Here is an 18,217-nt window from a genome sequence, read left to right on the forward strand (position 1 = left end):
AAGCCAAAGCTCAGTTAGTATTTGAAATATTTTCGAAGCTGCTTATTCATCTCTAAAGAACAATAGTAAGTTACACTGAAAAGCAAGCAAAAAAGCAACATAAAAATATCAACCGAAAAACCACCTATTTCTTAAAGCAAAGTCCTCGTTAGATATATCGAAAAAAAAAAGGTTCTAGCATCAAAATCGATGGAACAAAACAGCGTAACTGTTTCATCATTCTTCCATGAGTCTTTTCAGCATACTGCTGTATCTCTGTACATTTTTTTACCAATTGGGTAAAAATGCTATACAATCTTTCATGTAGTTCACTTCCCTTTCAAGGGAAAACAAAAACCCCACTTTTTTTCTACTTACGTTTAAAGGCTAAAAGAGTCATATTGCAAGGGTTCCTTCGGACAATTGGTTCTCATCCGAGGAAGAGTCCGAAGGCGGAGGTTTAGGTTTAGTCATGATTCGAGAATAGCCATAACCGAGAGAGCTTCCACTTGCCTCACAGAGCTGCATAAGAGATGGATCATGTCTATTAAAAATATAGTGTTATTTTTTTCATGTGTATAACTTAAAAGAGTTTACACATTAAAGATTCCTGTATAACTACACCAAAAATTCAAAATTTACATACCTCTGTAAGCTCAGAGAGGTGACGTGATCTAAACTCATTGATCGTAGCCGCTATCTCTGCTGTAGGCAATTTAGCCTGAAAAAAACGTGTCACCGTCAATAACTGTAGTACTAGAATGACCAAGAGAAACGGTCAGAAAGAATGATTCCAAAATAGGTGTAAATGCATTGACCAGAAATATTTCATTCTTTTTTGTTTTGTACAATCTATTAGCATGACATGTTTTTCGTTCTTTTTTCCTTAAAAGTAGGTGGTTTGGCATCAAGGATTGATCATTCACTTAATTTTTTTCCTTAAAAGTAGATGTATCCACATCTATGTCAGCATAACGCAAAAGAAATGGTAATAAAACTCTATTTCGCTGAGTGGAGATTATTATTTATATCTGCAGCTTGCATTTAGCTTGAAACTTAGTTTCTCGACGGCCACTTTAACTTGCTAACATTAGGAGTTGGGTTTAGAAAAGTGGAATTTTCATTTAGTTAGCATTTAAAGAACGAGCAAATATGATCTGGTACACGAGGAAAACACTTGACTACCAAATTCCTCTTCCTCATTTAAACTTCAAAGATGAAGCATGCAAATAAACCTTACTGATATAAATAAACCAACTTTATCCTAACAAGGACACCTTACTGATATATAATCAATGAACCGATGAGTGATAGGAAAAGCTTATTTTCATTTAACACAAGGTTTTGTTGAGTCAATTCTGTAACAGTATGTATGTACACTTACTTGTGCAAGGACAGCAGCTGCTAATTGCAAACTAGGCTCCAAAGTCTCAGGAACAACCTGTCACAAGTTTTATATAACTTGGATTAAATTTACTTACAAGTGCAACTTTATAAAAACGACGACTCCATATCACACACTCAGTAACAGAAAACTTGGACTGCTGAAAACAACTATAAACAAAAAATAAACAGATGGGAAAAAGTTATGATAGAAAATTACCGCTGTGGCCCCAGCTTTCTCTAAATTGAGTCCATGATCAACATCATGGGCACGGACAAATGTTTTAACATTGGGGAAGTACTTGCTCAGAGCCCAAACAGTTCTGTAATTAGCTCCAGGGCTATCTAAAGTTATTGCTGCTGCAGATGCTCTTCCAGCACCAACTTTATGGAGGACCTGATGCCAAGATAAATTAAGCAAGTAATAAAATGCCATTTAATTTAAAAAGAAAAGCATAACTAGAACTTGATTGTTGAAGTTACCTCTCGACTACCAGCATCGCCAAAGTACACAGGAAGGTCAAGTGCACGTCCAACTGCAACTCGATCACTGAAATTAAGAAAGTTGAAGATAAGAATAGCATTGCAACAAAAGAGAAACCATCCCATCCGAGTTGACCATATTGTTTTGGAAACAAGATTCATCTTTTTTTACTCGAAAGTTATATACACGTCAAGAACTTAATATACCCAGATACTTTAGAAACAAATGAATCATTGTTTGTTAAAAATATAAAGTGAGCGTAACAACAGAATAAAAGATACAGTCGTATCTTTTACAACAAGTGAAGCTAAGACCAACTTCCAAACTCAGTTTTCCAAAAACTCTTGCATCAAATTATATATATATTATAAAAAAAAACTTTTAGGAATATTTGTACCTCCTAACATCAAGTGCAACAAATGGAATCAGTCGTTCAGAAAGAAGCTGAGCAATAATCTGTAAGATTCAAAATAGATATCAGATACACTAGGCAATAGAAAACACAGATTAGAAACATAGACTAGGTTCACAAGAATTAAAGATTATCAAGCAGTTTATAGAGCTTGCATTGAATATTGTACATACCTGGCCAACACGTCCAAAACCACAAATGATTATATGATCTTGCAAATCATCAGTCTGAAGAAATCCAAGAAAATAATAAAACGTTTCAAAATGGATTCCTAGGAACATATGAAATGAATTGAAGACGCATACAGCCACATTAAATTACATGTCTTATTCATTGGATATAATCTGGACGGACCGCCCAAAGAAGAATACTTCAACTTAACTTTGTGAAGAAAACCAAGTAACTTCCCATATTTTTATGGGGGACAAACCCAAAAGAGAACAAAAACATTAATTGGTGTAGTTGTCTATCTGAAATCAGAATAAGAGTACAGTTTAGAGAGCTTCCTAAGTGCGAACTAAATGGTGTCCCTCATTTATATTATGATTCACCAATCAATAACTTAATTTTCAGACATAGAACTTGAGCACATACAATTAAAGGCAGGGAATATCAAATCTTATTTATATAATACGTATTAGAATTGAAGGCAGGGAATACCAAATCTTATCTATATAATACTTAATTGAAAGTAATCTAACCTAACTTGCAGCCTCAACAATTAGTGGTTCTTAAATACCATTGCAATCCCAATTTACCAGACATCTCTTTGCAAAACAGAAAACTGAAACGACAAAAGAAATAGAAGGAAATATAAAAGGTGTCTATAAAAGCATTTTTTTTTTGTCTGAATAGGCCAGATTGAGAGCCAAAACTCAAAAGCATTGAGCAGAGAATCAGAAACTGATTCTACACAGAAGTCTATACCCCAGATAAGACATTATCTGCACGAGTTCATAATAACTACTAGTTTTTGCATCTCACCTCACTTTCAACAGGTAATAGACTTCGGACATCGTGCAGATCAAACCGAGATGCTATCAATTGGCCTCCAGCAGCTAACCATGGGGTGATGGCCATTGAGATTCCAACCACAAGAAAAAGCAGTGACGACAACTGTGAGGACATTATACCCTGCAAAAAAAAGGACGGAATTTGTATTATTGTTTGAATTTTTAGTGAATTTCACTTATTTTCATATTCAATCTAATTTGGATTTTAGAATGGCTCCTTTTACTTGAGCTCCAGTAATGGAAATAAATATCTAACTAGAAAGACAAGCCGCTCACAAAGGACTACAGCATTTCAACAATATAAAGAGGTAGTGGAGATTCTAGAGAATATTTTATTCTCGGTTCTAGTTTTCTTTTCTTTTCTTTTCTTTTTTTTAGATCATGTGAACATACTGCTGACATAATGAATACATCACCTAGAATCTCAAAGATACTAGGTTCAAAGTCATTGAGGAGCAGTTTGGATTTGGTCCTACTAGTGATTATCAACCAGCAAATCATTGGTTTATGATTTGTTTGAGATGCGCATTGTCTTCCAGGCATTTAAAGCGTTATCTGTAACATGTCATAGATAAGCAGTATAATGATGGCAAAAGGTATAATTTGTTAGAGTAACCTGGCTAACAGCTTCACCAAAAGCTACAAAAGCAAATTCTCCACCGGGTGCAAGAAGAAGACCAACTCTTATCGCTGATATCACTGAAACACCAAAAAATTTGCCAACGAGAACAACCAAGAGGGTCTTGCCAGCAATTAGAAGTCCTAATGTTCCTGCAATAACTCGGAAATTTGAGCCTAGAAGTTTTGGATCAATGGACATTCCGACCTGTGAACAAAAATTACTTTTTGTAAGCAACCAAAAATGGATTTGGTACTAATAATCACTAAAATTGGATGATTAAATTAGCCTGGGGCGATGAAGCATTTAATGAAAAATTGCAGTGAAATTAATCATTTATTAAAAAGATGCACTTATAATACTGTAAGGATAATTTTGAAGATATGGGTCTGTAAGGATAATTTTGAAGATCCATATGAACATTTACACAAGCCAAGAGTGTAATAAAGATCAGGTATCAAATCTCTCAAATTTAAGCCATACAAATATGGGCATACCGTCATGAAGAATAGACCCAATAAAAGGCCACGGTATGGAGCAATATCAGATTCAACCTGCAACGAAAATTCGGTTTCTGCTAGGAGCAAACCAGCCAAAAAAGCTCCCAATGCCATGGAAAGGCCAGCCTGTTTTCAGATAGTGAATGGACAATATTAACATTATTGTGACAATTGGTAAAAAGAAAAAAAAACATTATTGTGACAATATGAAAGAACGAACAAGATATGCAAATAATAAAGAATAACCACCATAAGATGAGTTCCTTACCCTGGCAGTTAGGAGGCTAGTTCCTAAGATAACAAGAAGAGTATTTGCAGAAAATATTTCTGCATTTTTATTCTCAGCAATTTGCTTATAAATTGGGCGAAGCAGCTGCATAAGATAGAAAAAAAAATGAGAATAAATTTGGGTTTACATAATGTGGAAACAAAAATATGTCACCTGAGTGTATCAGAAATATAAAATTGTGTTTACTTGATCACGACATAGCACAAAAGCTTAAAAAAAGTACTGTCAAAATGACTCTAGTTGAAAGCAGAATTCCATCACGAGCAGAAGAAGGCAAGCTATGCTTTAAAGAATAAGAATACTACCAAGCGCCCTCCTGCAATTATGGCTGAGATGGCAACAACTGCCTTCACAGCAGCCAATCCAAGAGCTTCAGCAATGGCTTGGAATCCTACCTGAAAATATAGAAAATTAATTATTAAAACAGCACTGACCACAGTTGCACAAATAGGAAGCCATGCCATATAGTTTTTTTATCTAGAAGTTAAAATAGACACATGATAAAATTGTTACCCCTCCTTTGGATGAACTAGGTGAAATAAGGGGTATCAGTATAAGCAACACAACCACAGCCAAATCCTGCAATAAACATACAAATTGCATAAGAGAAATTCATCTAAAATGGGAAATGATCAAGGGGAGAGATGAAAACAGCACCCAAGTTCGTACTTACCTGGAAGAGTAATACAGAAAATGTAGCGCGCCCGTGGCGTGAAGTGCTCTCACCACGTTCCTGCAATACCTATAGACAACCCGACATATATCACGTTAACTGCCTCTGTGGCGCTAAAAGAATGTAATTCAGCCGAGTTGCTAGAAAAAATTAAAGAATAAAACAGTACAGATTGAAGATAATGCAAGATTCTCAACAAACTATACATACAATCAATTATGTTTACCTGAAGGACGACAGCAGTTGAAGATAATGCAAGGCCATTCCCTATAACAATTGCAGCAGGACCGGCCACCCCAGCAACATAATGAGCAATCAAGCCAACAGACACGGCGGTCACCAAGACCTGCATTTCATCATGGAAGTTAAAAACTTAAACAAGGAATTCCTGCATGGATATCATGCTAAGTATAGTGCCTCAAGTTCAGAATTCGCAGATTATGCCATTTCCAGTTACCTGAGCGGAGCCCAATCCAAAAACATATTTCTTCATGGAACTTAGTCTTTCAACAGAGAGCTGCAAATGGAAGAATAGGTTAAAGATCATCTACCAGTGCACATACAGCTTTAATGTGGATATTTAATTCTTGCAAAGTCCAAATTTGACAATTTTGTGGGCTCTATATACCTCCAGACCAATATTAAATAGCAAGAAGACAACCCCAAATTCAGCAATTGCCTTAGTTGCATGTACATTGCGAATAATAGATAGACCATACGGTCCAATTAAAATTCCAGCAGCCAAATATCCAAGAACAGGGCTGCCTACAATTGCAGCACAAGAAAGATTAATTAGTAATTGCTCTCATGATATACAAAATTTAGAGCCAAAACACAAATATGCATTACATATTCCCGAAACAGCAAAAATGGGATCAATCAAAAATGACTTTCTGAAATTGTGCCACTATGAAAATAAAAGATTACCAAAAGAAAAAAACAAGGGAAAAACTGCAATTGGAATATGGTTTTGCATATGATACAATCAACTGAATATATTAAGATCAGACTGCTTGCAGCCTGTTGAATGTCTTCCCTTTTCTTGACTAAATTGTGTGAAGGGCAAAATACATATATTATACTTACCTCCAGGAATTTTCTGGAAAATAGGCACAAATATTACACTTGCAAGCAGTAACCACACCATGTCGAAGAGGGAAGCTTCCTCTTCATTTATCTGAAATGGGAAACAAAGGGGAAAAGAATAACTACTTAATTAAGAAACTAAGACATGAACGTATCATATAAAGGCACTATGAACCGACAAGATTCTATCTAAATTAGACAAGTGAGGAATCAGCTTAAGTCGTGCCTCTTGATGAGGAATCATCTCCATGAGTTTCTTCATTTTCACAGGCAGATTTCTTATTTGTCTGACCAGAGGCCTTGCAGTAGTTGATACTTCATCAATACTAGTGGTGATGATGTCTGGCTGTTGAAATAGCTGAACAAACTTTTCACCCCCCTTCACGTAGAAGGCAAATCTGCAATTAATTGCAGCAACATATTAAAGATTAGCATATTTCTATCACATGTTAGCACCATTGACAAATTCAAAAGCATGTATAGAAGTTTGTTGCTTTCTTTTGGAAAAACGCATCGGAAATGTGCAATATAATATTAAGCATACCCGGCTCCTACAAGTAATGACCCAAGCACCAGCTTAGGCAATTGCTTTTTTGCAGACTCCAAAAGACCATGAAAAACTGAAGTTGGTGTGAACTCTTCCTCATCTGCATTAGAAGAGAAGAAAGAAGCAGAAAAGAACCGGGATGATTTCTTCACTAATGCTTTTGGAGAACTAAGTATACTCTCCCTTGTCGCCTCCTTCTGCATTTCATTCACCTTAGTTTGAATAGTTTTTAACTTCTCTGCATCTGCTTCACTATCCTTCAATAACTCCACAGCTACCTTCCCGTTCTCTTTGTCACTCTCATCCGAGAAACTTGATTCCTCCAGCTGGACATCTGGAAAAGGTTCAAGTAACTCTGCAACCTCAGCTGAAATTTCCAAGTCTTTCACAACAACAACATCATCTTCAGTGACAGTTCCCTCGACTGACGAATCTACAGGATCAATGCTAGAAAGGTCAAGTTTCTTCTCTGCCTTCTGTAGTGCGATAGCCGCATCATCAACACGCTGGGCAGCCTCGAGTTCGTAAGCAACAGCCTGTTCTGCCAAAAGCATTATGTTTGCCACATCTTCCTCTGCTTTAGAAACTTTAATCTGTGCTTGTTCCGCAACTTCATTCAACCTGTCCACTTCTTTCTGCAATTCTTCTTTTCTGCTTTGGATCCTTTTTAGCTCAGCTTCACAATTTGCTAACTCATCTTGACATTCTTTTATGTCCAGCTGAGCAGCCAAGAGTCCATCATCCTCTTCAACTAATTCTTCCTTTCCACTTTCAGACCCCGGATCACTTTCTTTAGAAGATTCACTCTTTTCTTTTGCAATTTTCAGTGCATCAACAGCCACTTGCATTCTTGCCTCAGCGAAAGAAAGGGCCAAAGTCGCTTTCTGAACAATGTCGTGGGCAATAGCCTCTTCATTCACAATTTCTTGGACATTGCCAAGGGCATTATTTACATCATCCCAAGCATTTTCAGCTTCATCCTTCAAAGCTATAGCAGCTTCAGATATTCTCTGAGCTTGTTCCTCAAACTTAGTACTGCTCAGCCGTGAATCTTCTAGATCCTTTAGTGCCTTCTGCAAAGTTTCCCTCAATTCATCCAAACCAGGAACAGAAAATCCTTCTCCCTCCCCTGATCTTTCCCCAGAGGTATTAGACCCTAGGCTAGTCTCACTCTCACCAGTCTCAATGATTTCTGCATCTCTGCCATTTCCATTTACATAAGCTACTGACTCGTTTGACTGACACTGTGTCAGACCCACATGCTTTGAAATTTTAAAAGTACTGCCAGAGTTGTAAAAGGATGAACCATTTGAACCATTTGAACCATAGCACCACAGCCAGAAATTGCCTTCATTCGCAATCCGTGGACTAGCGGAACTAACACTGTGCGTATTGTTCTTCTTCAACTTCTTTTGTGAATTTAATTTAGAGGAAAGTCTTGAACCTCCAAAAGGTTTACAATGGAGACGTCCATATTTCAAACTTGCTGAATTCACTCCTCCAATTCCCTTGCAACCAGCAACTTCACCCCCGTAAAGCACATTCGACCGAGATAAGCTACATGCAACGTCCATCACTCCTTCTATGTCAGAAAGAGCAAATACTTCTACATGGATATTCTGAAACTCGTTAGCTTTAGCTCAACCTGGAAATTTAAAAAAAAAAAATATTAATAATAAAGGAATGGGCAGCATAGAGAAACATAAATTTCAAGGAATGAAACTAAAAACACATCTATAACTTTAACAATTGCAATTATTTCCCTGCCGCCACCGTGTTAGCTACTAACAACAATCATACATCTATTTGAAAAGTATCTCATGCATGCACTATCACTCATGTAGACGAATGCCCAGTAAAAATCGAGAGATACTTATTCTACAATGCAGAAATATACACACATGAATCGCCAATTTTTCAGCACCCCTTTAAGTGTATTAGTACAGAAATAACAGTATCCATTAATTCTTCTATGGGCACATGCTTTGTCTGTTTAATTCACTATATTGCATCAGAGTTAGGTAAACGCAGATCATGGTCTACATACTGCCCCACATGCTAAAAATATTCAAATTCACGTCTATAAAAAGATACCAAACCCAAATCGCACTTCAGCTGCTTAATATCACAATAATCCAATATAATCAAACAAAAATTTCCAGTTCGCATTACCCAACACTCTCTTATCAACCTCATATCCAACATTTTGCGGCACAATTCAACTCCAGAAAGTTCACGAAATCAAACACAAAAAATCGAATCAAACGCGTGTTTCGTCGCAGCTAATTCAACGCAAAAATCGTAAAAATATAAGAAACAGTGAAAATTAATCAAAAATCATCCCCCTAAATAATAGTCCAGAAATCACAAAAACACTCGATTGCAAATTAGTGTGTGTTGTGCGTGAAAATGGAGGAGTAGTACTGACCGATGAAGAGCGACGAAAGAGCTAAAATTTGAAGAGTGGAGCTGAGAGAGAAGAAATGGGGGCGGAAATATAGAGGGGAGTAGAAAATGACGGAAGTGGTAACGGAACGGAACTGATTACCAGCAGCTCGGCCAATTAGACGGCAGGTTAACTTGCCGTCCGCCTTCTGTGGTTTCCTCCGTTTGTGAAGCTGAAGGAAATATTTAGAAATAGGATTTCTTCTTCTTCTTTTTTTTTTCAATTAATTTAAATTAAATTAAATAAAGATTGGCTATTGGCGGATGGATAAAAATAAAGTTCAAAAGAAAATACGTGGAGCCCGTGAAACTCTTGTTTATAATCTTTTTTGTGCAACTAAATCTTATTTGTGCAACTATTTTCATGTATATATATGTAATAATATATATATATATATATTGCCCTTTGCACTTCATGTAAGACTACCCCTTCTTTCGGAATAAAATAAATTAATTAATTATGAGCCCCTTGTAATTTATGAATTGCAACATTGTGTCCTAATTTTTTAGATAAATGTTGTATTTTTTTGTTGACCATTATTTGTTTATACATTTATTAATTAAGATACGGTCTTTCTCATATTTCACGTATATACGGTATACCCATCATCAGTCAGGGTTATGGTTATTTCTATGTTACACCCGATGAAGATTACATTAGGCGTTTTTTTATCGTCGATTTAAACACACCAATGTGAATGTGTGTTTGCATGTGCGTGTTGACAAAATTGAATCATATTCAGTAATTATTTAGATCCAAGTTGAGAATTTTGTAGAAAAAAATTAAAAAATATATATCTATATTTCATGATGGAATAGTAAAATATCTTCCATATGTTAATGATTTTTTGTCAATTTGTAGGAAGACAAACTTGTATGAAGCAATACCAACCACAATTCTTCCTAGCATAGAAAAAAAAAGAAGGTATATTCTTGGAACTAAAATTGTTCTTCAAATTTGCTTTGGCTTGGATAGCTATCCCTAAAGCCAAATAGTGCACTCAACACTTTTACTTGCACATCTCATTTACTTATTATATATATATATATATATATATATATATATATATATATACTAGTTTTGGAGCACCGCGCAATGCGCGGTGCCGGTGCCCGGTTTATATATTTGCAAAATTTGTTTTGTTTATGTTGTCGGGAGTTTGAAGGGATTCATGATGTGCTACGTCAAAGTTGCCCCATATTCTGATAATATTAGAAGATTAAAACAGCATTGTATATTGTGAGACGGGGTGTTGCTGCTTTAACTTGAAGAAGTTGAATTTTAGAGTGAAGTCTTGTTGTAGTACTAAGAAACCCCAAGTATAATTTAGAAAAGCTGCATGAGTTATATAGATAATCATACTAACTATTTACATTCATACTTTATATTGGCCGTACGCAGTATTTACATATATATACATAAAACCACTACACAGTGCATTGTACCAGTTCATCATTGCAGATATATATACCCACCATGCACATTGGTGTCAAAAGATGCAAAAACATGGTGTCAAAAGATGCAAAAAGGAATTATTGGGTCTATCAAGGACTTCTAACTCCATTGGGTGTGTTCTCCTCCGGGTCTTCTTCCGAATCTGTAGCTGTTCCCAGCGACCGTGAAGCAAGTACAGATCCACGTTGGACAGCGAACCTAGCACGTTGGGTCAGGGCACGCATACTGTGCCTTATGTGTACGAATTGATGAGTAAAATGGCGTACAATTCGTGCTAGTGCTTGTCGCAGCTGAACATTTTGTTGATTTGCCACTTGAAGGTCTCGACTAATACTTTCTATCTCATGTTGTTGTTGATTCAGCATTGTTTGTTGCTCTGCTCTCTCGACCTGTAGCTCTCCAATGTGTATGTTCTGTTTTTGTATTTCCGTTTCTAGCTCGTCCAACCGTGACTCGAGGCTTGTTATAATTTCGTTTTGCTCGGTGATGACCTCCTCTGCCTGGTTTCTTAAGATTTGTACTCGATCTCTGTCATCTCGTAATCTGTAGGCAATAAAGTCTGGGAAATGTCCTACCAACGTCTGGTTCGGAGTATAAAATTGGGGAGGTGGGTCGACTCTTATGGCAAGTGCATCCGTGCGACCGCCAAGTGGAGCCCTGTTAATGTCATTGGTGACGTGTCCGTTAGAGAATCCGTTTTCGATTTCCGCCTCACCATTTTGTGCCATCTGTCCAAATGAACACATGCGTTATGTATAAATATATAGCAACAAATGTACGATATTAGTAATGTAGACTTAAACTTGTACTGCAAACCAGTATATTATAACGGCCTACTGTAGCTATCAATTTTAGGCGTGCACGTTATAATACCACTAACCACCTCAATTTGTTCAGTGCGCAAAAATATTAAATGCAGATACTACCAATCCATGTTCAGATACGATTGGATAAAACATATGAAAATTTTAAACCAAAAATGACCATAATATAGCATATGTTCACTGCCACCATAGTAGGTAAAAAACTTGGGAAATGGAAACTGTGAGGCACCAAGGGATTCACTTTAAAAAGGGATGCTAAATTCTACAATCCCAGAAAAATCATATTAAGAGAAAAGAAAAAAAAAAGGTTTGGAGTAAATAAGTTCTACAAAGTTAGGAATATTACTGAATGAAAAATCTAGAAATTTTGAAGTCAAAACCTATAGCAATACACCATTTCTTCACTGTTAATAAAATTAATAAAAAAACTCGTAAAACAATATAATTAACCAAAAAGAAAAAGGGCACATGGGAAACGATAGGGCAAAGAAGAAATTGAAAAAAAAGGACAGTATACCTGAGAGTAAACTATAGTGAATTGAAAAGATGCAGGTTATGAATTGCATAGGCCAGTATTTATAGAATCTGTAGGGCGGTGGTGCTTGGAAGTGGCCGGCAGCTACATTGGGAAGTGATAAAAGATAATTATTACGATTGAAAATATATTAATAATAGTTAATTATTTTGCTTTGTATAATTAAAGAGGTAAAACATGCAATGATAGTATATTTTGGTGTGTGTATGTATAGCTGCCGCGTGCCAGCGTAGTGAACCAAATTTGCAGGGAGGCATACGTGGGGGCGCTTTTCTTTTAAGGGTGTTAATTTCCAATTATGGCTACCGGGGTGGTGTTTGCAAAAAAATAGTGTTGTTTTAGAATATTACAACTTTGATATAATTTTGCGCGAGATTATTATAAGATTGTTGTATATTTACGTGAATAAATTTATTCAAACGTACATGAATATTATGATTTTATATAGAAACGGTAAGATTAATATATTTTTATAATATATATCAATATAATGATTAGTTTATCCTACAGAAAACATAGATTCTTGAGTTATTATAAAAACATATTTATAGATAACATTCTTATTACAGAAAGGTGGAAAGTGCCTATCTAACAAAAGACCAAAAAAGGGGCACCTTGGATGGTAGACTGTTTAGTGCAATAGAATATAGCCGTATAGTCTTCTTTATTAGTGAAGTGCATAAAGAAGAATATTGTAGGAAAATATTGTAGTTGGGCATAATATACATTATAATACAAAGATTCATGAAAAGCGGCCTTTTTTCTGGGGAGAAAAGTTGCTTGGAACGGCTGAAGTATGTGCATGATATCACAGTAAGTTGAGCGGTATAATATCTTAATTTGGAGCAACTCCATCCTGATCTGCATTACCTGTGAGGGAAAAAAATAGTGTTATGAATACGTTTCACAAATGTGTTTTGGTTTATGGTAAAAGATAGACCTTCATAACGAAGTTTTTTTGAGGGAGAGGCATGTGTTGATGAGCTACATTCATTTGTGACATGAACAAACTCGTTTTGTGGCTGTGGAATATCTGCTGACTGGAGACTCTGAACAGAATATTGAAACTGGAATGCATTTCTAATATGGCAGCCCTTTTTTCTTATTTTCATGAGAAAATGCCTTCCTTGAAGTCGTTTGTTGATAACACCAACAGCAAGCGGGATTTCCTGTCCAATAATGAAATTATACGTTAACAGAAGCGCATGCGCATGCATGCAGGTAGGAAAAATGAAGGGGCAATGAATTGATTTGTTAGAAGGTACTAAGTATGCATGAATACCTCATTATATTGCTCCATACATGCCACGGCGTTCTGTTCTAGTATATCTACTGCCTGCATTCCGAATGCAGTAACATCAAGACTGCCGCTGTTGTCAGTAATGCAAAGACTAATTTTTTCTCTGTAAAATGCATAATGTTAGATTTGTTGAAATTGTGTACATGTAAAAAGTTAAATGGTGATCGATGTAATAACCTTGGTGTTGCATGCGTATTTTCCTTGCAGGTGGAACATGTGTAACTCTGGTTGTAATCAGCATCAATGGCGTAGTGACATTTGCTGCATCCCATGTAGAAACATTTCTGTGCTGCATCAGTTATTGTAGCACAAACTTTGACGACATATTTGTCAACCTATTTTGAAGCAGCATACATGCAGATATTGAATAGTTTTTACAGAAGAGAGAGTTTCATTGTGAGGTTAATAGTTAATATGTGAAAGGCAGATGATGTATAATTGATAACCTTGTTGTCAGCTACAATATCAGCTATAGAAGAGATGTTCGTTGAATTAATTGTGCTGTGGTCATCAATATGAGCAAAGGGGTCATTCATCGCAAGTGTTGCAGCAATAGATTTGATATGGGCCTCACGCCTGGGTGCAGTGAATAGCTAAATTAGATACTGATTAAATATGATCCGTAATGAAATTACACAGTGGTGTTGCTTACCATGTTTTTAAGTTCTCTGCTTCCGGAATTTTAGGATCCACCACTATGACGGTAGATGGTGTTGAACCTAGAGAGCCACCTAAAGTATGAACATATACAATGTTAAATGGCAAGAAATCATATTGGTTAATATTTGGAAAATTTTCTTGCATTTTTAACTAACAAACCTATGAAAGAGTTGTTAACTATTTTCAATTGTGGCACTTAGGAAAAAGCTATTATGAAACGAAGATATAGGTATATTACAATAGCATAATGCCTCAATTGAATACGACAATACGCATAAGATATAGCGGCAGTGAATATTCATACAATTGATGTAATTAGATAATACATGGATACTAATTCTTGTATTTGTATGTAAAAATATTTTTGGTAGGATGGAAGCGAATTTGTGATAGGTAAATAATGATATTATTTATCCCATTGATGAGGGATATTTGTAGGTGTATATGGAAGATAAAAGAAAATTAAAATAATAATTAAAAGTTAAGACAAAAGAAAGGTTAAACCAAGAACACAATAAATAGTAAACGAACCAAAATATGGAGAAACTATTAAGCCCGATACTTTTATGATAGGCATAGATTCCTTGCAGTTGTCGATAAGATTTCCTTCTGATTTAGCAACGTCGTTCCATAGTGTGAGGATAATAACTCTTTGCCTATTTGAAAAAAAAGGGGTTAATACTACAGCTGTTGTATATATTAGGCATTAAATATGTTAATAATTATTGGCAGTAGTAATATTTAATATATTTACATACTCTTGATTTATTAGAGCGTATTCTTTGATAAAATGATGCTTATCTCCTGTGGTAAAGGAACGGTGTGCTTTTCGGTCAATGACAATAGCAAGAACATCTGTAATAATATAAGTTAATATCGATTTTTAGCACCTAAAAGGAACAGCTGAGAAAGGTGAGTAAAAAATAATACTATAAGATACCTAGTACAGTATCTTGCCCAATGAAGTTGGCAATCGTACAGAGGGAAGCAAATTGACATTTGAACCCTAAATACGGGATGTTGTTCTCGGTTTCAAGCTGATATGCTGTTTTTCGATTGATTGTCCACTGGTAAGGGTGGCCATACTTATTATACTTATCAGCAATGCGGGTCACTTTCGCATTCGAGATTGTGTACGTGCTGTTAAGTTCGAAGGTGTCTTTGAATAGATTTATGTCAGCCCCAAATATTGTTGATACGATTTTATCCTCCTGTTTAGTACAAGTACAATATATATGTCAGTATGTTTTGTGATAGTTGAAGGTGGAGAATCTCTTTTAATGGTGAAGGAAGATGTACCTTTGCATCCATGAAAATAATACGCTGATATTTGCACGGGCTCGACGATGATTGACGTTCCTGCGTCTTTTCGTACACCATTACTTGAACACTCCAGCAAGTTGTTGTATCAATAATATCTTTAATGTGTAGTGTGCGGGAAGACATGGTTCTGTTGTAGATGAATATAAAGGTTTATGTCAGGGAAATTACAATGACAAGCTATACACATAAAAACAGACCTTGAATCTAGGTATCCTAATCTTTGTTAAATATTTGTTTGAGTAAAGCATTCTTTTGAATTTACTTATTAACTTGTGGAAAAGTAACTATGAGTGAAGGAAACCATTGGAGTAAAATAGTGGTTGCCGTGCAGTGTCAATCACTTGGGACGGAGTGTATATCTAGTAAGTTGTGCAATTGTGCGCATGTCAGATTAATCAAGTGTTTTGGCTGCTAATGATAATAATTGAAGGCTATCGATATTAGGATAAGTTTAGTTTTAGTATTATTATTATTATATAATTTGTATTATTTTAGGAATAATTAGCAATAACCCCTAAATAATTGATGGCTATCGACTATGCTTCATAGTCGATTAAAAAAACGGAAAAAGAAAATCGGAGAGGAGTGCGTGACTCAGTAATAAGGTGACGGGTTGGGTAAAGCTGGAAAACATAATAACTGAAATGTGTGTGGATTTTTCTCAAATGGACTGAAATATTTTGGGTCTTCTTCCATTAAAAAAAAGTAGTGAGAGGATTTTCTCAAAAGCCCTATTAATTTATTATTTTTTTGATTTTTTATGTTTTAAAATATTTTAATACACGCATGTCAGATTAATCAAGTATTTCGACTGCTATGATAATAATTGGAGGCTATCGAGTATTAGGATAAGTTTAACTATTTTAGTATTATTATTATTATACTTTTTATTATTTTTTAATTTTTATGTTTTAGAATATTTTAGTACATGTATGTCAGATTAATCAAGTGTTTTGGCTGCCATAATAATAATTGAAGGCTATCGAGTATTAGGATAAGTTTAGTTTTAGTATTGTTATTATAATTTTTATTATTTTATTATTTTGTTATTTTTTTATTTCTTAGAATATTTTAGTACATGCATGTCAGATTAATCAAGTGTTTTGGCTGCTATGATAATAAAAGAAGGCTATCGAGTGTTAGGATAAGTTTAATTTTAGTATTATTATTATAATTTGTATTATTTATTATTTTTAATTTTTAATTAATAAATTAATTTGACCTAAATATAACGAAATTATTTTGAGTAAATTTTCTTTTTGTTGCACAAAATCCTCCTTACATTACATAATATTTGCATAAAATTCCTTAACTTTTAACGAAAAGGCTAGGGAGACTTCGTGTAGATGAAATAAAACACGGGGTTTTAACGCAATGAAATAAAGAGCGGAGGATTTAGTTTCCATTTTGATTAATATAAAGGAGTTTCATGCTCTCTATCTTATTTAACAATAAAAAAATTGCAATAACTTTGTGAATAAGCTGTACAGGCGTATTGTTTTGCAAAAGCAGGCAGTACTATTGGTGGAAAGCTGCGGCTGCATGTGTGTGAGCATGCACCTGTGCATGGTACATTTCTCTACGTAATACATTGGACTATACTCCTACTGCATTGGACAGGTGAGGTGACGAGTGGATGTCGCTAGTAGAATTACAGTACTGAAGCGATGGGGAGTCAGACAAGTGGATGTTTATAATGAAATAAGATAATAATTTTTTTGGATACATAATAAAGATTACGTAATTCGAAATAAGAAAATATGTAGTAAATCGATCACAATAATATCGGCTATGGTACTTATTATCGAAAAAGAAATTTCCCCAGAATTATCGACCATCGACTGTACTTCCCTCCAATTTGATTAAATGGTTATGCTAGAGAGATAAACAGTTATGAATAACAATAAAATGAGATTCTTGCGAATGGGCTAAGAAAATGCCAAAAGTTCCTGTGCATTTTCTTAAATTATATGTAGGTTACAGGGGTGAACCCTGGGATATTGGGTGGGGTTATGATATATTATTGGACTAAAATGATATAAAAGTTTAATTTGAAAGACTAAAGTGTATAAAGTTATAGATAATTACAAAAAATATTAAAAAAGTAATAAAAAAATTTCTGCAGGGGTGGGCCACCTGCCTCGGATCTGCCATTGGTAGGTTATATAATGCAGTTACTCTAATCCTAAAATGGGTATCTGTTGCAATATACAAAATATCCTCTTCCTTAATCCGTTAAAGGCAGTATGCTTATTTATGAAAATTCACAACGTCTATCTTAAAATCTTATGATTTATGATTAAAATCTTCAAATATAATTCATTTATACCTAAGTGGATTCAAATGTTATAATAGATCTTAAATATTAACAAAGTGATCATATTTTACTATATTATTTATAATAAACTTGTGATAATTATAGTTTTGGTCCTTATATTGTATATCATTTCTAATTTTAGTCTTTAAACTGGAAATGCCCGCCAACTGGGGTGAATTTGTAATTTTTGAAAATCCATCTCCCTAACTGAAACATTTAAGTAAACTCAAAATTGCAGAATTACGCCTATACTTACTTCATTTTCTCAACCAAAACCCAAATTACAAATATGGTCCCAAATTAGACCTGTCTTGCAATATACAAAATATCCGTCACCAATGTAGTATGCTTTGACTCGTCAGCTATAATCGC

At 35.0% G+C, this 18,217-nt stretch overlaps 2 protein-coding genes across 2 annotated transcripts; both read right to left on the reverse strand.

The window, feature by feature from the left end:
• Positions 1 to 127: 127 nt before the first annotated feature.
• On the reverse strand, positions 128 to 9,915 carry KEA2 (K+ efflux antiporter 2). Its single transcript, XM_012988239.2, has 21 exons — positions 9,414 to 9,915; positions 6,983 to 8,630; positions 6,665 to 6,836; positions 6,439 to 6,529; positions 5,981 to 6,117; positions 5,810 to 5,869; positions 5,579 to 5,698; positions 5,353 to 5,421; positions 5,193 to 5,258; positions 4,985 to 5,074; positions 4,659 to 4,763; positions 4,388 to 4,516; positions 3,888 to 4,097; positions 3,243 to 3,392; positions 2,432 to 2,485; positions 2,244 to 2,302; positions 1,846 to 1,912; positions 1,583 to 1,759; positions 1,364 to 1,420; positions 626 to 700; positions 128 to 501 (listed from the first exon to the last, which is right to left on the reverse strand). The coding sequence occupies exons 2-21, from the start codon at positions 8,557 to 8,559 to the stop codon at positions 376 to 378; spliced, it is 3,591 nt and encodes a 1,196-aa protein (XP_012843693.2). The 5' UTR covers positions 8,560 to 8,630; positions 9,414 to 9,915; the 3' UTR covers positions 128 to 375.
• Positions 9,916 to 12,768: 2,853 nt separating this feature from the next.
• On the reverse strand, positions 12,769 to 15,913 carry LOC148772488 (replication protein A 70 kDa DNA-binding subunit B-like). The gene is made up of 10 exons (XM_088815085.1): positions 15,505 to 15,913; positions 15,146 to 15,416; positions 14,964 to 15,060; positions 14,737 to 14,861; positions 14,198 to 14,276; positions 13,992 to 14,121; positions 13,723 to 13,880; positions 13,528 to 13,648; positions 13,186 to 13,414; positions 12,769 to 13,115 (listed from the first exon to the last, which is right to left on the reverse strand). The coding sequence occupies exons 1-10, from the start codon at positions 15,649 to 15,651 to the stop codon at positions 13,081 to 13,083; spliced, it is 1,392 nt and encodes a 463-aa protein (XP_088671211.1). The 5' UTR covers positions 15,652 to 15,913; the 3' UTR covers positions 12,769 to 13,080.
• Positions 15,914 to 18,217: the final 2,304 nt, after the last annotated feature.

Source organism: Erythranthe guttata, chromosome 2 (genome assembly GCF_056151865.1).
Source record: "Erythranthe guttata isolate IM_541 chromosome 2, IM_541, whole genome shotgun sequence".
In the NCBI taxonomy this organism is placed as follows: domain Eukaryota; kingdom Viridiplantae; phylum Streptophyta; class Magnoliopsida; order Lamiales; family Phrymaceae; genus Erythranthe; species Erythranthe guttata.